Source organism: Diplotaxodon limnothrissa, linkage group LG11 (assembly GCF_057381915.1).
Source record: "Diplotaxodon limnothrissa isolate DT_005_m linkage group LG11, D_limnothrissa_male_GT1.1, whole genome shotgun sequence".
Lineage (NCBI taxonomy): Eukaryota > Metazoa > Chordata > Actinopteri > Cichliformes > Cichlidae > Diplotaxodon > Diplotaxodon limnothrissa.
In genome coordinates this window covers 38,539,330-38,559,358 of record NC_140606.1, presented here as the reverse complement: position 1 = coordinate 38,559,358, position 20,029 = coordinate 38,539,330, and the positions used below count along the sequence as shown (strand labels likewise).

General features: G+C 44.8%; 1 protein-coding gene across 1 annotated transcript; it reads right to left on the bottom strand.

The window, feature by feature from the left end:
* Window positions 1–283: 283 nt before the first annotated feature.
* syt11b (synaptotagmin XIb) lies at window positions 284–9,093 on the bottom strand. The gene is made up of 4 exons (XM_085366003.1): window positions 8,852–9,093; window positions 2,906–3,846; window positions 1,009–1,129; window positions 284–701 (listed from the first exon to the last, which is right to left on the bottom strand). The coding sequence occupies exons 1-4, from the start codon at window positions 8,883–8,885 to the stop codon at window positions 391–393; spliced, it is 1,407 nt and encodes a 468-aa protein (XP_085222129.1). The 5' UTR covers window positions 8,886–9,093; the 3' UTR covers window positions 284–390.
* Between the last annotated feature and the right edge of the window lie 10,936 nt (window positions 9,094–20,029).

Below are 20,029 nucleotides of genomic sequence, written 5' to 3'. Positions count from 1 at the left end.
AATGAACTGCATGGCAACAACAGCAAGAGGGGGAACTTTTTCTTTTTTCTCACATTTCTTTTAATCATATTTGAGCATTCCTTCCCCCGTCGACACACATCGACAGCCAGAGGAGACACGAGAACAGTCTTAGAGATGGACGTCATGGTTTGTTTACTGGCTGTAAAGAGCTGCAGGATTCTTCTTATACTTGCAGATGTAGTTGTGGTAGAGAGATAATAGAGGGAGAGAGTTTACCTATGATCACAACAGTGTGACTGTGTTGTTTTATGTATGTGTGTGTCTGTGTGTGTGTATGTGCTGTACACTGAGTCTTTATTTCCCAGTGGCTTCACTGGTGGAGTCCCAGCCAGTGGGTGGTGTCGGCTGGTTTTGGGCGGTGCTCCTCCCTCAGTACTCGCTCAGGTTGTGCCATTTGGAGATCTGCCGGCGGGGGTTTTCGCACACGTCCCTCCAGTGGGAGGCTCCAGAGGGGGAGGGGCTGTGGAGGCCGAGCAGGAGGCGACCCAGGACCTCGTTCTTGGTGGTCCGGTCGAAGTCGACCACCAGGAACTCCACAGAGATCTCGGGCAGAAGCTCGGGCGGGATGTCGTAGATGAAGGACTCATTGAAGACCGGGTTTAGCGTGCACTTCTTCACGTGGGTCTTCTTCTTGGCGATGCGCTTACGGCCATAGAAGACGTTCACCTTCACATAGGGGTCTGAGGACAGAAGGAGAACGGTCTAAGATCAAGCTTCGATGTTTGACAAATATCCTCTTACATCAATATAAGAACAAACAACAATTGCACAGCAGCTCTATAGCATGTTGTTTATCAGGGGGTGTTTGGATATGCGTGGATAGTTTATGAATAAATCAATCAATTCAGGTGCTTTAGGCCGACTCGCTCCATGCTGCATGTTCCAACCACAACATTGACTGTGCCTCAAAAAACAGAAAAATATCTTCTAAGCAAGTCAGACTGAACGCTGAGCGTCTTCCTGCTCTCTGTCCTGCTTTCTACTCACTGGCTGACAGGCCGGTGATGTCCATCTTGGGGAGGTGTCGAGCCTTCAGCACGACCACGCTGAGGCGATGAGACACCGGCTGGTAGGACAGAGACGCCAGCAGCTCTCCACGACTCTCGCACTAAAACACACAACAGAGGGAACAAAGTTAGCGTTGTATCCGGGTGACTGTTTCTTGTTTACGGTGTTTTCTCTCGTCCACTGCTCGCATGTTTGACGATCCAACATTAAACTGATAAGAGATGGAACAACAGCGAGGCTGTCACTGACACAGACTGAGCAGCTGGCTGCCATGGTAACGCAGAGAGCAGACAACAGGGTCAGTTAGTCACGTATGTAAAGTGCCAGGACCACTGCTGTCAATCATGAGTGCAAACACTAACAGGAAGCTTTAGCCTCATGTGACTTCTAACTCTGTCATTTAGGATGGAAACAACCAAAAACAGACCCAACTGTGAACATGATTTTATATTTATTAGAAACTGAGAACTTTATTGGTTAAGAAAAATGGGCTGGACATCACGTCACTATTATGTTGCTGCTTCCTGCTGCATATGAGAGTCACTAACTGTGACTTCAGCTGTATACAAATACAGTACATCAGAAACGTCTTGATGCATCTCCATCATCCAGGAAAGTAAATGGCCTGTATTTGTATAGCGCTTTACTAGTGCCTAAGGACCCCAAAGCGCTCTACACATCCAGTCACACACACATTCACACACACATTCACACACACGTAGCGTTTTCAGTGGGTGAAACGTTTCGTCACTCATCCAGGTGACGTCTTCAGTCTCAGTCAGCTGAGACTGAAGACGTCACCTGGATGAGTGACGAAACGTTTCTCTGAAAACATCCAGATGAACAGACTCAACTTTTGGAGATTACATCAGAAACATATTTATATGAGGGCACTGTTTCAGTGCTGATCTGGGATAGGGCTGCCACAAACGATTATTTTGATAGTCGACTAGTCACCGATTATTTTTGCGATTAGTCGACTAATCAGATCATCATCCATTGAACGTAAAAGTACAGCTTATTGCACCAGCAGCATCTGCTCTTATATAACTATCATTAGCTTACAGCTTTAAGTGTTTAAGGTCTGTGCTAACTAAAAATAAAGACAAGATGATAGTTTATTACATTTTAATGAAATGTGCAGATTGTTTCGGTGGAGTTTAATAAACTCAGCCGATTTACTCAGGAACAAATAAAATACTGAAAAAAGCCAAACAATAACATTTTTAAGTTATCTAAGTGACTTATATATCATGTTTAACCTGAGTAGGGCGGTGGGTTTGAAAACGATCTGCCGGGAGTCCGGTGCTCTCATGGCCCCCGGCTAGCTATCGAGCTAGTGGGTAACAGACGTCTCCGAAAACGTCGGAGCGCTTTTGAAAATATGCGGTGTCTTGATAAACTGAGCAGATATTTGAGGTTTACACAGCTACATTCTCGCCTGAAAATATGTTAAACGTTTATTTTGTGACCCAGAAAGAATAATAAGAGTAATATTAAAACTAACTAGCTGCCGCCATTGTTGGAAACTAAGCTGGGCTGCGCTATGAATTCTGGGACACAGCTGCTTCTTCTTCGTCGGAGTTTAACGGCAGCTGGCATCCTTGTACATGCAGTGCTGCCATCTTCTGTTTCAGTCCGTTATTACACTCTTAAATCCTGCTACTTATTCCTGCGTCTTTTGGGATCTTACAAAGCTTCAAACGACGCGTCGACTATTAAATCAGTCGTCGACGATTTTGATAGTCGACGTAATCGTGACTAGTCGACTAATCGTGGCAGCCCTAATCTGGGATCAGACTAGAAGTCTGTTCCACGACTGTTTCAAATACAACTACCATTAGTTTTATTACAGCTGCAGCAAAGCCTCGCTCACCTGCATGTTCCTCTTGGTGATCTGCTGGCTCAGGTGGACTCGGCCCGTGCTCGGGTCCACGCCCTTCAGCGGCACCACTGCCTCCCCGATGACATCATCGCGGGCAAAGCGGTCAAAGCTGAGGACCAGGAAGTGCAGGGTGAGCTCAGGCAGCGAGCTGTAGGCCACGCCGTAGAAAGTGAAGGTCTCATCAAACAGTGGGTCCAGGGTCTTCCTCAGGACGCGGGTCTTGACGCGGTGCTTCTTCTCGGGGAGGATGGTCATCTTCACGTAGGGGTCTGAACTACCCGCCTGCTCGTCCATGGCGGGGAGGCCCCGGGCGCCGACGATGGTCACTACCAGAGCCTTCTTGGGGAAGTTGTAGTCGACGGTGAGGCTGATGGAGCCCAGGCTGGGCTCAGGCTCGGGCTCTGAGGAGGCGGGGGTAAAGGGGGACGCCGTCTTACTGCTGGTCTGGCTGCTGCTGGCTGAGCTGCTGTCCAGGCAGCAGTAGTCAGCACGGACCGGTAAAGCCCGCTCCAGCCGACCCTGGCCGTGGGCGGCGTCTGCGCCGGCAGGAGGGACCAGGTGACTCATCTGCAGCTGACCGGGGACATCCAGGATGTTGTTCTCAGCGTCCACAAGCACCATCCCCCTCCCGGCGGTGCCCGCTGTGGTGCAGCCTCGCTCTCCGTCACGGTCGGAACGGTCGGCACGCCGGATGCCGCGCACGATCCTTTTGCTGCTGCTGAGGGATTCTGGGTAAATGCTGATCCCCTTTAGCATGTGGATAAACTTGTAGGGCGGATCCTCCGAGTCATAGTAACGGTCCCCGTGCAGCTTGTAGCGCCCAGAGATTCGGAGGTAACGGCGCTGACAGAAGGACCAGAGCAGCACCAGAACCACCACGACCAAAACCAAAACACCAGCCCCCAGGAAGCCCGCCAGCACCGGAGACATGGCTGCGAGAGAGAGAGCGACAGTGGAGTGAGTCAGACACAACAGGCTGCTGTTCAGTCAACACACAAACACGCAGTTTATCCCAGTGTGACGCCATTTGTAACCCTGAAGTCTGCCATCCACCGCACAGCAGGGTCCAGGACTTTCAGAATAATCCCTCACTGGGAGAACAAACTGCAGTTATCAGGAGGACAAATAATTAAAAACACTAAACCGAGTAACCAAATATAACCGAACGCTTTGCCCAATTAACATCTGTTTGTGGGCGGAGCCAAGAGGACTTTTGAATATTGAGTAATCGGATACGAAGTAGTCGTCTTATTAATCAGCAACAGTAAATATTCAAAACAAATCTTAAATAAACTGTTAATTTTTTCCATTTTAGAAATCGCAGTACGCTGCAGTCCTCACAGAGACCGTCAGTGTTTCCCTTCCATATAATCCAAATCTAAGAGGTGGAGATATTCGAGCACTGGGACCACCAGAGAGCGCAGACTGTAGCATCCTACAGCAGCTAGGGCAGCGCAGTCGGTGACAGCATATTTAAAAACAGTAACACAGAGTGAAGTCACCACATCGACTCTCCGAGGATCTCATTAGAAACATCTGAGCACTGGGCGGAGGAAGAGCAGAGAGGCGGGGTTTGTGGAGCTCTTTGTTTGCTGGGTATAAAAGAGTATTGTTGTGAGTCACACAAGGGCACACTGATGCTACGCGCGCGCACACACACACACACACACACACACACACACACACACACACACACACACACACAGTAGCTTTCCCAGAGAAACTGCACTGATGTACTGACTTGGTATTCACTGAATGCTGAGGTAGAATTCAGTGTGCTACCCAGCAGCTAAAGCAAAACGTAGCGAGCTGTAGCTTCAATATGTCGGTGATCAGGCCGGACGCAAAGCATCCACAGAGAGAGGACGCAGTTAGTAAATGTCCATCCCAGAAAACTAGTGCGAGAAAAACCTTTTCAATTGATCCACTGAGTCACTGGGATTCTTGGAAAGCTGCAGGGAGCTCGTGTTTCTGCCACTTTACACACTGTTCTCTGAAAGTCCTCATGTCCCAGAATCTCTCCACCCCAGGTGGAGGATGCAACGTTAGCAGAGTGTATCCACCTCTCATTGGAAGGCTCCAGACTCCTAAACACTGCCACACAGCCTGAAGCAGCCCCGTAGCGCATTTCCACAGCAGCCAAAACATGAAAAGCAACCTCGCTGAATGAAATAAACACACAACCGCAGAACAAAAGCCAAAGAGAGGTGAAAAAACACACAAGAGCAAGAGCAGAACTGAGGTGAAGAACTCCATCAAATCTAAGAAGCTTCATTAGTAAAATCTATTTACTGCAACTTCACCAACATCTGCTATTGTGTCTCCATCACAGCTCAGCAGAGCTGCTCCAGAATGAATGACCTACTTTGTTTGGCTCCTATAGGCTTTAAATTGTGATGAGTAACCAATCAGATTCTTCTGCAGGCGGGACACTGCTGCTGGTGACAGAAACGGCTGCGTCAGAACCACATCAGCGCGTGTTTCAGTCAGATTAAAGGAAACAACGCTAAATAAAATATGAATAAAACAATAAACTGCTCGTGTTGATGAAGTGAACTGTGTGATTAGCTGTGGTTACAGCATTTACAGCTTCACGCAGTCTGTGCCTGGTACACTGTGTCACACACTTGAAGCCTCCGTTTCCTCTTTGCTGTCAGTGTTTTGACTCATATGCAGGTCTGACGTGTTTCTGCTGCTGAGGTGACGGACACAGAGTCGCTGCTCAAAGTGTAAAAGCTGCAGAATCAAAGTCCAGAAAATCCTCCTTCCTGTTTGTTCTCGCTTTTCATTCAGACTCCATCAGATGATGTCATGTTTTGGAAAGAGCTGAAAGCAGCTGAGCTCGCTGCCTGGCAACTCTGGGACACACACACACACATGTTGGGCATTCATATCTTGTGGGGACATCTAATTGACATAATGCTTTCCTGAGCCACTTACCCTAAACTTAACCATAACCCCTCTGCAACCCTGACACTAAAACCACATTTTGAGTCTCAACAATGCCTTCAAACTTGTGGGGACCACGATTTTCGGTCCCTATAAGGGCTGTTGGTCCCCTAAAACTTCCAATTTTTGGTCCCCACAAAGATATGAATACACGCTCCTGCTCACACACACACACACACACACACACTGAGGAGAAGCTCACAGTCTCTGATCTGCTCGGTTTATTCTCAGCAGTTTAAATCATCACTTAATGTGATTTCTCACGGAGTAACCAGTTCATCTGTAACCTGTGTCTGTTCTGACCTTTGTCTCTGACTGATTACACTCGATTAAAGGAAAAAGTGTCCAATAACTGTAATTGCTCACATCCAGATATTTAATGACTGGAGGATACGACAGGAAGTCCGTGCTGCATGAGACGTATTCGTTTGTCTGATTGTGGAAAGAAACATAATCACAATTTTTCAGGTTTAATTGTGATTATTTAACATATCGATTCACTTAAGTAAATGCAACGAACTTACTGAATATTAAAGATGTGTCAGTACACTTGAACAATACAGATAATAAATAACACAGTGGGAGTTTTTTGGCCCAGATGGACACAGAGCGGCGCCTCAGGTGACCTGCAGGAAGTGGGAGCCACGGGGAAAGAGAAAGAGAGCTCCAGTTAATTAACAACTAACGGGCACCTGAGCTGTGCAGCGCTGAGACCCCCTGCTGACAGCTACAGACAGCTGTCTGCACAGCCGTCCTCAGGCTCCCTGCACACAGCTTCTATGTCTGGTATGTGAGGTGCGTCGAGCTCGTTCTAGTTTGTGGGGAACAACATCTTTATTTTAAGGTTGGAGGTGTAACTATATAATAATTTTACTGAACCCCCCCCAATTTAAACTGACAATGAAGAGAATTTAATGTCTAATATCAAACTCGTCAGTGGGATTCAGACATTATGAAAAAAATGCAGTAAAGTCCAGAATGTATGGATGCTAACTCTGCACTCTGCACAGCCCTTCAGTGGGCCCAGTGACGCCTGTTGGTTTGATTAATCTGGATTAAATTTGCTGACTAAAGGTTCTCTGAGTCATCGGAGCTCAACTAAACTGGGGTTCAACATGAACTCTCGCTCTGCAGGGAAGCAGAACAAACCATTCAAGCGCACAGCTTTGTAGCTTTGCAGCTAAAACGAATGCAGAAGGTGATTGATTGTCTTTACGCTCAATGATTTGTTCACATAATCATTGGAAGCCACCATTTCTTCACACCAAAAGCTCTTTTCCAATCAGCACCGTCCTGAGCTGATCCATAACCTCAGCTGATCGGTATGTGGATCAACGAGCTCCTGAATAATACAGTGGATTGATTCAGAAGTCTTAACCTGTCATTTTAAAGCTCCCTCGTTCTGCTTATTTGCAGCTTCTGTCGGTGAAACCAGATCTTTAGGACAGAACTTCCTGTCACATACTATACGAGCCACTTTATTAGGCACACCCATTCAACTGCTTGGAATTGCAAATATGCAAATATGTCCTCAGCCAAACACGCAGGAGCGACTCAGTGCACTGAGGGATGCAGTCAAGACTCTTTGCTGAATGTGGAAGAGTCCACCAGGCACCGCTCCCGTCAAGAACAGGAAGCCGACTCAGTGGTTCAGCCTGGTGAGGTAAAGGTGTGGTTTGGTTGCACACTTTGGGCTCCTTAACGAAAAAGATCGTTAAAACCCCAAAGCTAACTGAGCACTGTTAGCTGATCTTGTGCATCTCCTTAATACTACCACAGTGGCCCATCTGCCGATGGCTGCTTCCGGCAGCGTAACAGACCACGTCACAAACTGCAGATCACCTCAAACTGGTTTCTTTAACATGATGGTGACTCCACTGGGCTCAGATCTCAGTCCAGTCGAGCACCTCTGGGATGTGGTGAAGCTGGAGATTCTCATCGTGGACACTGCCGGCAAATCTGCAGCAGCTGTGTGATGATGTCATGTGATCATAGACCAAATGTTGAATGTGTGGCATGACGACTTAGAGTAGCTGTGAAGGTAAAAGGGAGCCCAACCCAGTGCTAGCAAGCTGTGCCTAATAAAGTGGCTGAGTGTCTTCTGGGTGGATGTTCAGGCTCACCACAGACAGAGCTCTTTACTGGGTCTTAAACCAGCAAACAACAGAAACCTTCAATATAGATTTTTATCTAAAAATGTCAGAAAACTAGGAGCAATTATAATTTTCCACAGAAACACCATCATCCAGTTTTATGATCGCACCACAATCAGCCAATCGATTAACTGCATTTATCAGCCAGTATATATAAGATGTGGTGTAAGTCTGGATCTTCAGCTCATTTGTATTAAAAGGCGCTTCATCGATGACGTAATCGTCGTTTACTTTATTTTCCTTTCGCTGATCAGCTCCCACGCGACGATTAAACTGATTTAATAGGTTTTTTCACTCGGAGAGCACAGACATGACGTCACCCATACACACCCCGACGGGCGCGCGCTCACGCACGAGAGCGAGGCAGACCGTGCGTGGGAGCGCCGCGAGAACGCCCTGTTTTTCTCCCCCGCGCGGGCTGCTGTTATTTTTAATTTGTCACCGATGATGCAGAGGCACGCGCGAGGCCTCGTTTAAACCCCACGCACTTTTTTCCGTGGCAGTGAAATGATGACTTAGAGGACGGTCATCTTTCCCCAACACCGTCCACTCAAACATGGCTGCGGTCACAAAATCACCGTGTGAGCTCATTTGACCGGCCTGGCAGTGGTGCCAGTCACGGGAAGATGACCCGCTCCACCCCTGAAGCATGAAAGGAAAGACTGGATGTGATGGGCTGTGCGGCCGCTTTATTCACCTGCTGCAGGCATCCGTTAAATATGTCACAGCATTTGACCCCAGTACACCCCACAGCCTAACGCAGTGAGGCCATTTAAACACGGTGGATGTGGGTGAGATGGAAAAGATACGAAGACCAAAAGGGCCTGGATCTCACCGTAGGCGGGTCCCAGCTCGCTGATATCCGCCATTTTGTGGATCGGGGCAGGATGCGGTCCTGACCGAGCGGGGAGAAAGAGCGCAGAGATGAGAAGACACCGACTGACTACCGCCCGCTTTTACTTCACATCCATAGAGGAGCGACGGATGAGAAGAGAATCACCGAAAACAAGCCGCTGATCCGGGAAAGGAAGCCTTCATACATCAGCTGACGGAGGTGTCGTCCGCTCGCTGCGTCGGTCTCCGTGTCGGTGCGCAGTGATGCTCCCGTTAGGATGCAGGGAGTCTGCGCGGAGGAGCTCGCGATGAGGCTGGCCAAAGGTTGTCTAAAAACAAGATGACTCACTCAAAGCAGGATTCCTGCGCCAACGTGTCTCATTTATTTTTTATTGTTGTGGAATCTTTATTTTTTAAAAGGACAAGGACAAAAAGTACATTCTAAAACTACATATTATCTTTATTTTTCTTTTTACATATAAATATTAAAGAATTAGAAATGTTTAAAATATATATAAATATAAGGAAAAGTACAGATCTTATAAATCTCATAAAACGTTTTTGCTTGCAAATAAGTTTGGCTGCATAATTTTGATGCAGTGTGTGAATGTAAAGGTTTATGCTGAATATGTTTGGTGATTTTTTTACTTTTATTTTTGTAAAATCCTTGTTTGAAAAAAAACCGAGAAACTTCTTAAATGAATTCTGTGCTGTGTTGCAGAGATGTCAGCTAAGCAGACCTTCCCGTCTTTTATTTATTGCTGACAGAACAGGGTTTCCACATTTTCTTCTTTCATAAAAAAATAATGACTAGCAAAGAAAATAAATTATAAAATTAAAAGAAAAACCTCTGGAACGAAAAAGAAGCCAAATCTTCTCCTCAAAAACAAATAAAAAACAAAATAATATGTGGTCAACTGAGGCGTTAAAAATAACAATAAAACTAATAGAAATAAGTTCTGACCTTCGCACTGGTCTCCGTCTCATTCACACAGATGGATTCTGTTTTCTTTCTACTGACTTTAATTTGTCTTGTCTCTAAGAGCAGACCTCCACCTCTCCAGGCTCTCCTCCACCTTCTCCCTACTCTCACTGCAGATCACAGTGTCGTCTGCAAACATCACAGTCCACAGAAGCTCCAGCCTGACCTCATCTGTCAGCCTGCTGCAAACAAGAAGAACCCATGTGTCAGTAATGTGAATTATAACAGTTCAGCTTAGCAGGAATTAACATTTTCAGGTCTAGTCAGACATAGTTTATTTATCTGAGATGTGAACTGTGTGACCTCGAGCCTACAGAGCTTTGCTTTCCACATGAGACCTCTCAGATGAGCATAATAACAATAATGATAACAATAAATGGTAAATGATTCTCATACAGCACCTTTCTGCTCTCCTGGATTACTCAGAGAGATTTATACAACGTTTTTCAATTCAATTCAGTTTTATTAATAAAGCGCCAAATCCCAGTAACAGTCGCCTCAAGGTGCTTTATATTGTAAGGTCGACCCTACAATAATAGATACAGAGAAACCCAACCAGCATATGACCCCCTATGAACAAGAACTTTGGCGACAGTGGGAAGGAAAAACTCCCTTTTAACAGGAAGAAACCTCCGACAGAACCAGGCTCAGGGAGGGGCGGGGCCATCTGCTGTGATTGGTTGGGGTGAGAGAAGGAAGACAGGATAAAGACATGCTGTGGAAGAGAGACAGATATTAATTTCATAAATTCAGTTAGATATTATGCCCCATAACGTAACTTGGATGATACAGATTTTTAAGTGTGGCAGTACTTGTTGATTATGTGACTACAGAAACAAAAGATCAAAACTAAAATGTAGTCAATTCAAAATGTGTCCATATTCTATATAAAGAAAATGTCAATTTCTGTAGTGAAGATTCAAATATATTTATTACATCATATTTAAAGTAAACTAAAAACACAAAAGAGCCTTTTCCTTTAAAATCCGTCTGAAATTTGTGGTTTCCAGAAATGTGAACAGAGTGAGACATCATCACAGCATCCTCATCACTGCGAGGGTCCGCTTGGTACTCGCGGGAGCGGAGACCCCGCCCCAGGCTGCGTCATTACAGTGTTAGATAATAAACAGGAAGTGTACTTATATGTCCACAAACCGCTGAAGCAGAATGACAGGAAACAGCTGTACCTGTGTTCTAGGACCAGGTGTGGACCCGGGAACCTGCGGTCCGTCTACACCAAGCGTGCAAGACCAAAGCATGAAGGTCACGATGGACCTCTCCCATCCCAGCAACTCTGGTCACTGAGGTCCGGAAGCGTCTGTGCTCCCTTAAGACCAAAACAGAGAGAATGAGGAGGAGCTTCTTTAGTTTTGTTCTCTGTGTTCTCAAATCTCGTGTTTGTGCATTTTTATGGCTTTATGAGCTTCTGTTCTTGTTATTTTTGTTACCACTGACATGCGAGTTGGTTCTCATTAGTTCCCTTTTGTGTTCTTGGCCATTGATTAAGTTGTAATTTTGAGTTTAAGTCCCGCCTCCCGAGTCCTGCATTTGGGTCCACATCCTTCCTTTCACACTGCTGATCCATGACGTTCAGTGATTAAACTACAACAGGATGCAACAAAAACTCCTTATGAAACAAATTTGAAACTGCAGAATTAACTCAGTTTAGAAAACTTACTCATTGAGTAGGAGCTGATCAATTTGTATGAGAGCCATCACTGCAGTGTTAAATTAGAAAAAAAACCTCTGTAAAGTAAAATATTTCAACCCGTTCTCACTCCCGACACGTAAAAGATGGTGTCCTGGATCTCTGCCCACATCTGGACCACTGAGCTCCTGAACAGTCTGAGATAAATCCGGGCACATCTCATAGAACTTTATTAATTCTGAAGGCGAATCAGCATTAACAAAGCAAACACAAATTTCCTTACTTTTTGTTCAAGGTTTATAATGCTCACATTCAAAGTTTTGACCAGTTAAAATTACCAGTTAACCTGAGAAGCATCTCTTTGGACTCTTACCAGAAACTCATGCAGACAAACTCCTTTTGTGAACCCTGGACACTCGGCACAGAACGAACTGACCAGCAGATTCAAAGCAGTAACCTCCTTCCTGTGAGGTACAAGTACTAACCACTGCACCGCGATGATCCATCTTTAAGGGTGGACCTTTGCTATTCTTGTTGTTAGAGCCCACAGCTCTGTTGTGCAGAGTTCCTAAGATTTTTGTCTTTTTTAGTACTTACATGCATTTAACAAAACAAAACACTTCCCAGGTCGATATATTCGCTTCCTGCAGTTTTCAGTTAACTGTAACGTGGAGACGGGTGACTGGAGTTTGAATCATTTGATCCAGTTTAAATTTAACGACAAAATGAAGGTTTGAGACAAAGTACGAGCATTTTGTGTTTCCATTAAAATAAGGATTGAGATGTAAATTGTCCCAGGCTGCATCCTCGTCCTGCTCATCACTGATTGGTTCAGAGGAGGAATCGAGCCTGAACACTCCTGTGACAGAATTATCATAATTATAATAATATTCAAATATCACTGAAGTTCTCAGGCAAAAAGATTTTGGGTGTAAAAACACCCAAAAAGCTGCTTTCAGTTCAGAGGACGCCGCCGCCGTTTCCAAACGTTTCCATAGTTACTGACAGATGATGCAGCAGATGTGCTGGTTTGAAACGCACTTTAATAAAGAGGTACGGGACACATGAAGAAGACACTCCTGACCTCATTTATCTCGCACTATCTCTTCAGCCTGTTTGCATCTGTAATAACATTTGAATAAGTCATCTTCACTTTAAATGACTGCGAGCATCAAATGGACGTTACACGAGGACCTTCTGATAGGCGTGGGAGGAGGAACGATCAGATTTATATCAGATGGAGAGTTTTGATGCTGAACAGAGCGTCGGCATCTTTGTGTCGGGTAAGTTACCAAGTTTTTGTTTCGCATCTTTTTTTGCATAAGCTCAAGCAGAAGCTCGGGAATCAGATGATGTCATCCTCTATGTCGCACTAAAACCTGTAATAACAGTCGGAAAAAGTGTAAACATAACAACATTTTAGTAATAAAAAACATTTAGTCACTTGTAGTTTTCTGTTGCGCTCTGAGCACTTTGAGGTTTTAATTTTGCTTTGTGATAATTTAATTATGAAAGGAAAAATCCTTTATGTCTTATTCAGACAGTATTTTACTTGTAAGCCTGTAATATTATACTTAGTGCCATCGAGAAAGAATTTTGTTCTGTTCAGATTAGACGCTGCTGATATTTTTGTGTTTGTGGTGTGACTTGTCGTATTTACTCAATCAGCCGTGAAAGTTGAATGAAAATAAATTTTTCTGTGAGTCAGAATTTCATGTTGAGGATTCTTCTTTTTTAAAAAGATGAATCTATGTGACTTATTTTATTTATTTTACAGTAGTGTGAAATTCAACTTTGTGCCAAATTGGAACTACAATATTGTTTTTTCCGTGTTCTTGTCATGTGACCCAGTATTCTGAGTTTCTTGGTGTTTTGTTATTCTTTTTAGTCTCGTTTCATTTCGGTTTATCTGGTTACATTCTGCCATGTTTCATCTCTAAGTTTTCTTTGTTTGTCAAGTTCAAGTCATGTCTGGATCTCCTTATGTTTCCTGTTTTATTTTGAAAGAGTTTTGTGTTTATTATGTTTAGTTTGTCCTGTCATTGTATTAATTGCTGTCAGCTGTTTTCCCCATGTGATTCTACTTCCTTTGGTCATTCCTTATGTGTATTTAGTCTGTGTGTTCCACTCAGTCAGTGTCAGAGCGTCTGTTAACCTCACCACAGCTTTCATAGGTTTACTCCATTGTTTCTCTGTGTTTCTAGTTTACTCAGTGTTCTTGTCATAGTTTTTCACTGAGTGTTACAGCCTTTTTGTTAACAGTGTTCATAGCCTCCTTAGTTTCTCTAGTTCCTTGTTTTTTCTTCTGCAATCAGCCAATAAAGGCTCGCTTTATTTCTGAAACTACGTTTTGTCTCCACCGTGTCTGCATCTGGGTCTACCTCTTTCCTCACACTGGCACACCCCGCCGTGACAGTTCTCTAATATTGTCATTTAAAACAGCAAAATTAATAATAAATGATGAAGCAAACAGGCCTCACATTTGAACACACCAGTCTTCACTGTTCAGGAAAACATCAGATCACTAACGGGACCTTGCAGCTGTTCCACCGATGGGAGCTTTTATTAACTGCTTAAAACTGGAAACATTGCATTGAGCCAAATGTGACAGTCGAGGGATTTAAAACCGAGACTCACAGAGACAAGAGACTAATGAGGTAGACTTTCCATTTAAATGGATCAGTGAAAATATTGCAGTATTGCTTAAGTATTGATGCAGTGCTGCTATGTTCAAACTGTTTGGGTATACTTGTCTTAACCCAACTACTCCTGGTTACAAAAGAGGAACAAGAAGATTACGAGGTGACAGCTCACAGCAACACTCCTCCCAGAGAGGCAAATAAAGACGCTGCGGCAGAGAAACAAACAGTTCAGGAAGTGAAGCAGAGGAGCGTGAGGGAGCAGCGCTCAGTGTACGGGACGTCCTCCAGCAACCTGAACCTGCAGCATAATAATTAAAAGATGACTCAGGGTCACAGTCAAAAGAAGGAAAGTTTAAAGGCCAAACAGCACGCGGTTCCACAGGAGAGCTGATAGCTCAGCCCAACTCTCTCATTCTGAACCTCAAAGAGCCACAAATAAGTCTGCCGTCTGAGAGCGAAGTGCTCTGATAGGACAACACGAAGTCACGAAGATGTGTTGAGGCCTGTATATTCAGGAAAAACATTTAGGTGAGCATAAGTTTACTGGGAACCATTAAAGAGAGATCTGAGAAACGCAGGAAAAATCCAAAAATCAAACGGTTTAAAACGGATCGTCCAATCAAAACCTCTGTTACTCATGAAGGTTTCCTCCTGTGTGAAGTGACCCCGAAGCAGCTGCATGGCGGTCATGATGAGAGCTTAGGAAAGGAGCTTGGATGCTTCCTTTATTCCCTCCTTTAGCAGCGAGAGTAAATAATGCTGTCGCACAGCTGATTACAGCAGCTCTCATAAAGTTCTCCCATTTGTGAATGTTGATCTAAATAAACTCAATCAGACAGTTTTGTGTTTGTAAATAAAGCGAGAAACATGGGTAAATATTCTAATCACAGTACAGCACATCTACATGGATCCTGGTATCTGACACAGCAGACAAACAGCGTGCCAAGAATATTTGTGCTCGTGCTTCTTTATGTTCGCATCATATACAGTCGCAGCATTTTGTGTCTACAGGTATGTGCGACAGTAATGCTTTGACCTAAGGTGATTGTTGAAGTATATGAACTGGGGATGTGATCATGCACTGCTCATCACTGTTTGACTTGACTGGTAACTGAAGTATTGCACTGGAAATAAACTGGTTTATTTTTCCTTATCAAAGGTGTCAAACAGTGTGGCAGCAGCCTGCATATATTTGAGCCCAAGGGCCTGCAAACACAGAATAGAGACAACGTCTCTGTCATGGTCACACATGTGAAACATGACTCGTCCGTAGGAATGGGTATCGTTTAGGTTTTATCCGATACCGGTGCCAAACCGGTACTTTTGAAACGGTGCCGGTGCTTAAACGGTGCTCGAACCGGTGCTTAAAGAATGGAGAACACAAACTTTGTCCAAAAACCTCTCATGTTCAGCTGTTTTTTTGTAAAAAGATAACAATGTTAGCCTTTTCTGCAGCTATGGGGCATATATGGCATCACTCTTGGCTGGAAGCTTAAACAATGGAAAAATCACAAACTTTGTCCAAAAACCTCTCATGTTTAACTGTTTTCCACTTTTTCTTTGGTCATTTTAGCCTTTTTGTCCAGGGTGAAGGGAGTATCTGCCATCAAACAAGAGGACAGCCGCATGTAGCTATGATGATGTTTGCTAGTTCACCTTACATGCATTAATGTAATAACGTGGTTAGCCTACTCAACGTAAATTACACACGAACAACATTAAGCTCCTCACGCAGAGAAGAACGGCTGCTGCTGCATCATCATCCTCATCATTTCTGCTACACTGGCAGGGCTAGGGGCCAGGACTCTCCTCTTCGGGTTTTTGGGGGATGTTGCTAACTCCGGGTCCGATAACAGGCAACCCACCCGCAGTAGATGCGCTCGGTGTGAGGTCTCGCAGCAAGCTATCAAATACGGCGCATTTCTCGACTTTTTTAAAAACCGCTATGCGTCGCCAGGTGTTTCATCGGATTCGAGGTGTTACCTCCTTTGACAGTATCACAGTATCAGCTTAAAGCACTTGTTGCTGCTGAGTTTGCATATTTTGCTGTGAAGTACAGCCAGACTTTTGACCGCTTCGCTTTGGGCATTTTTAATCTGTAGCTCTGCTCTAAAAGAACGTACGTACCTGGACCCGCCTACTATCCTCGGAAACATAAAATGATTGGCTAGAATCTAAAGTGTATCACAGCTCAGGAAAAAAAAGCACCGAAATAAAGCACCGAAATAAAGCACCGAAATGTGCACTGCTTTTCGGTCTGGTTACTACCGTTTATGACAGATCATGGCACCGGATACTGGTACCCATCCCTACTCGTCCGTTTGAGTTTATCTGAACACTGAGACCAATATGGAGCCTTTCATTCAGCCCGACACAGGAGAGCACATGACCTTTGGGTCGTTCACTGATCACACCAGACAGGTTCTACTTAGACCATCAGGAAGCACGCTGCACAGTGCCGTGGAGGTCGAGTGAGTGGAGCTACTTGAGGGGCACAGTCAGGGCTCTGACCCACTGTGTGTGTGTTAGTCTCCCATAGGGATATGACTCCTCTGCATTGAGCCCATTCACCCAGTGAAGCAGTGGGCAGCCACCAATGCAGCGCCCGGGGAGCAGCGTGTAGGGACGGCACCTTGCTCAGGGGTACCTCAGGGTAGCCGTTCAGTGGAGTCGAACCCCGACCTTCCGATCATGAAGTAACCACTCCACCTACTGACCTGCGCTATCCCCGCTCTGATGAGCGATAAGTTTATCTTCCAGTCACCAGAAAGATGAAACAGTTTACCCAAACATGCGTCACACTCAGTTTGTCTGTCCGCCACGCTAATCTCTGCCGTCGGCTCGACTGTCACCACAAATCAAGGTTTCTGCTACAACCTTACTGACAGTCGTCAAAACAGGCATAAACTTTATACTCTGTTTTCCTGAAATACTGGGGTTACTGCGCCCTGTCGTGACTTCTCTCCAAACCAGATGTGAACACACGGAGACAGCATCGCCCCAGGCCGTAACTATTTCACCTCTTCCAAAAATTGAGGAGAACGGGGGCCGTTTCTGGAGATCCTAGTGGATGCGGTCTGTGAGATGAACAATAGTCTCGTCTCTCATCTCAAAGTAGAAGCTGCAGGATTATAAGTCACGGTCATGTCAGACTCCAGAACCAATATAGATGTAATAAACTAAGCTTCTTTCAGCTGCATCACTGCATCAAAAACAAATTGTTAGCATTGTTAGTAGTTTTTTTTCCTCCTTTATGAGACAAAGCTGCTGAGAAGAGGCTGTGAGAGCGTTTCACTCATCCGTCACGCAGCAATTTTACAGCCTCAGAAGAGCAACGCTTCTCCTGTTTGATCAATTTATTGATTGTAATGTGTCTCTTTTCTTTCCTTTTTCTTGTAGGGAAGCTTTTTGTCCACAACATGCCAGCATGCTGCCTGATCATTTAAGGACCGCTATCACGGCGCTGCGAACACAAACGTGATGCTGGAGCGTCCCAAACTTTAACAAAACACATGATTAAAAAACAATCAGAAGAAAAATGTTATTCCCATAAAGCATCTCACTGATCACTGCTGCCGTATTGTAGATCAGCTTGTTAGTGTCGGTAATCGTGGTTGTAGGTATTGTCTGTAGTGCTGCATTAACATCATCTAGCAGACCTTCTGAGGGTACTTCACGTAATCTTGGTAACCGGCTACGGGGGATCCAGGTTTCAAGCTTGGCCATGATCCTATTTTTCAGGTCAGTTCCTCTCGCATTCAACGATCCTTCTCCTATCGCACTTGGGGCTATGTACCCAATCTCGGGTGGGGGTGATGATATCTCCCCCCTGACCTGGCGTCCTGACTCCTCCTTGCCGTAGCATTTGTGTTGTACCTCGTCAATCTCTAGCTGTGAGAGCAGTCCCTTCTTTCGAATGTTGGAACACTGAGCTACTAGTTGTTTCGCCGTCATTGTGGATGTTGGGTATCGAAGAATCCATAGGTCCCTCATCCTATTCATGTAGCCCCTTCCGCCGGGGTTACTTGCGTAGTAGCATTCCAACAACGCCCACTTTTCGTCAGGGTGCCCTGGTTCTTCAACACCTGACGCGGACCTTGTTGATCCGGGCAACGTCCGAGCCGGCATGCCTTCATATTTATCTGTCTCGCTCATGTCTGCAGTAGGCTTGCTTAGCATAGCCTTAGGACCCTTACTGGGTCCTGGGAACAGCTAAGATACTGCGCAGGACCCTCATGCTCCCCGGCCTCTGGTAGAGGACCCGAGCTTGAAGGATAAACCGCCCGCAGGGGCGTGCTGGTATATATATATAAAAATAATCTGGTTGTTGTTGGGTCTTCAAATGACAGTATATGGGACCTCAGATGAATAAAAACACACGATATGTGACAGCATGTGGCAGAGGACTCATGCTCTCCTGACGTTGGAGCACATCCTACAGTGTCCAGCAAACCTGAGCAAACTTTCTGTTTTTCAAAAAAACGAAAAAGGTCATAAATTGTTGTGGTTTTGTTGTTTTTTTCTCCTTCAGGGGGCTACGTCTGCATGTCCAGAGTGGACCCAAAGTCCGAGTCTGGAAACAAATACAAAACATCTATGGAGCATGAACTGCAGCTGATGGTGGAGGAGGGCCTGTGGAGCCCTGTCGATACCAAAGAGATGCACAGATACATGATGGATGTTTATAATGATAAAAGCAAGGATGAGAAAAGGGAGGAATTCCTCCAGGGAACCATGTACCTGTACAGGAAGTCTCTTAATAAGCTGTAAAATTAGGAGTGGAGCCAAAAATGTGAGCTTACATATTCGTCGAGCATGTGCTGGCGTTAGCGTTAGAGTACAGGGTGCCTTGAATGGTTATTGCTGTTTATTGGTGATGTATATAAATTAAACTGAATTGAATCAGAAGTCCAAGTCAAGTCCTTCTAAAATCAAACCTCACCATCATGACAGTGTTATCTATGTAAACCTTTATTTCAGTGGTCAGCACATAAACAACAAGGCTCAAAGTTTTCTGAGTTTTTATTTCTTCCACTGGATGTTTTGCTTATGTTTCAGAATTCTTCAGTAGATTTCAGCTCACGAGTTTTTAATGTCTCTCTCTTACATCGTCTCTGGTCAACACTCAGCATTAGTGTCACTATTTTTACCTTTAACAGGGCCCTTAAACATATCTGCTTCAAGAGCACAGTATCGAGTAGCAAAACCAGTAGAAACCAGAAGTAGCAGGAATTCAATTCAACTAAGTTTTATTTATACAGCACCAAATCACAATAACAGTTGTGTCAAGGTGTTGTATACTGTAAGGTAAATATTCCACAGAGGAAATGGAGAAACCCTATGAGCACTTTGGCGACAGTGGGAAGGAAAAACTCCCTTTTAACAGGAAGAAACCTCCGGCAGAGCCAGGCTCAGGGAGGGGCGGGGCCATCTGCTGTGATTGGTTGGGGTGAAAGAAGGAAGACAGGATAAAGACATGCTGTGGAAGAGAGACAGAGGTTAATAACAGGGATGATTTAATGCAGAGAGGTCTGTTAACACATAGTGTTAACTATTAACAACTATTAAAGTTGATATCACTGAAAACAGGTACATACGAAAACCAAATAAGATTTTGTAACCATTAATAACCTGTTTTAAGCAGGAATAAATAACAAGTTAATGTTTCAACTCATTGTAGGATGTTATCAGTAGGGATGGGTATCGAAAACCGGTTCTTGTTGAGAACCGGTTCCCACTGTTTCAATTCCTTGGAAGTGTTTGCCATTTTTGCAAACGATTCCCTTATCGATTCCAGTCGCCCCGAATGACGTCACCACGTTGCGGAGCGTCATTTACCTAACAGGAAACACGGCGCCTAAGCGGCTCAAACACTAAAAAGTTTGATTACACTTTACGAGAACGGAT

Excerpts from the sequence above, each read along its gene's own strand:
- syt11b (XM_085366003.1), bottom strand. The coding sequence starts at position 8,885 with ATGGCGGATATCAGCGAGCTGGGACCCGCCTACG. Across the intron at positions 3,847-8,851 it reads CGAGCTGGGACCCGCCTACG|CCATGTCTCCGGTGCTGGCG; the intron begins GTGAGATCCAGG and ends TCTCTCTCGCAG. Across the intron at positions 1,130-2,905 it reads TCACCAAGAGGAACATGCAG|TGCGAGAGTCGTGGAGAGCT; the intron begins GTGAGCGAGGCT and ends TGTGTGTTTTAG.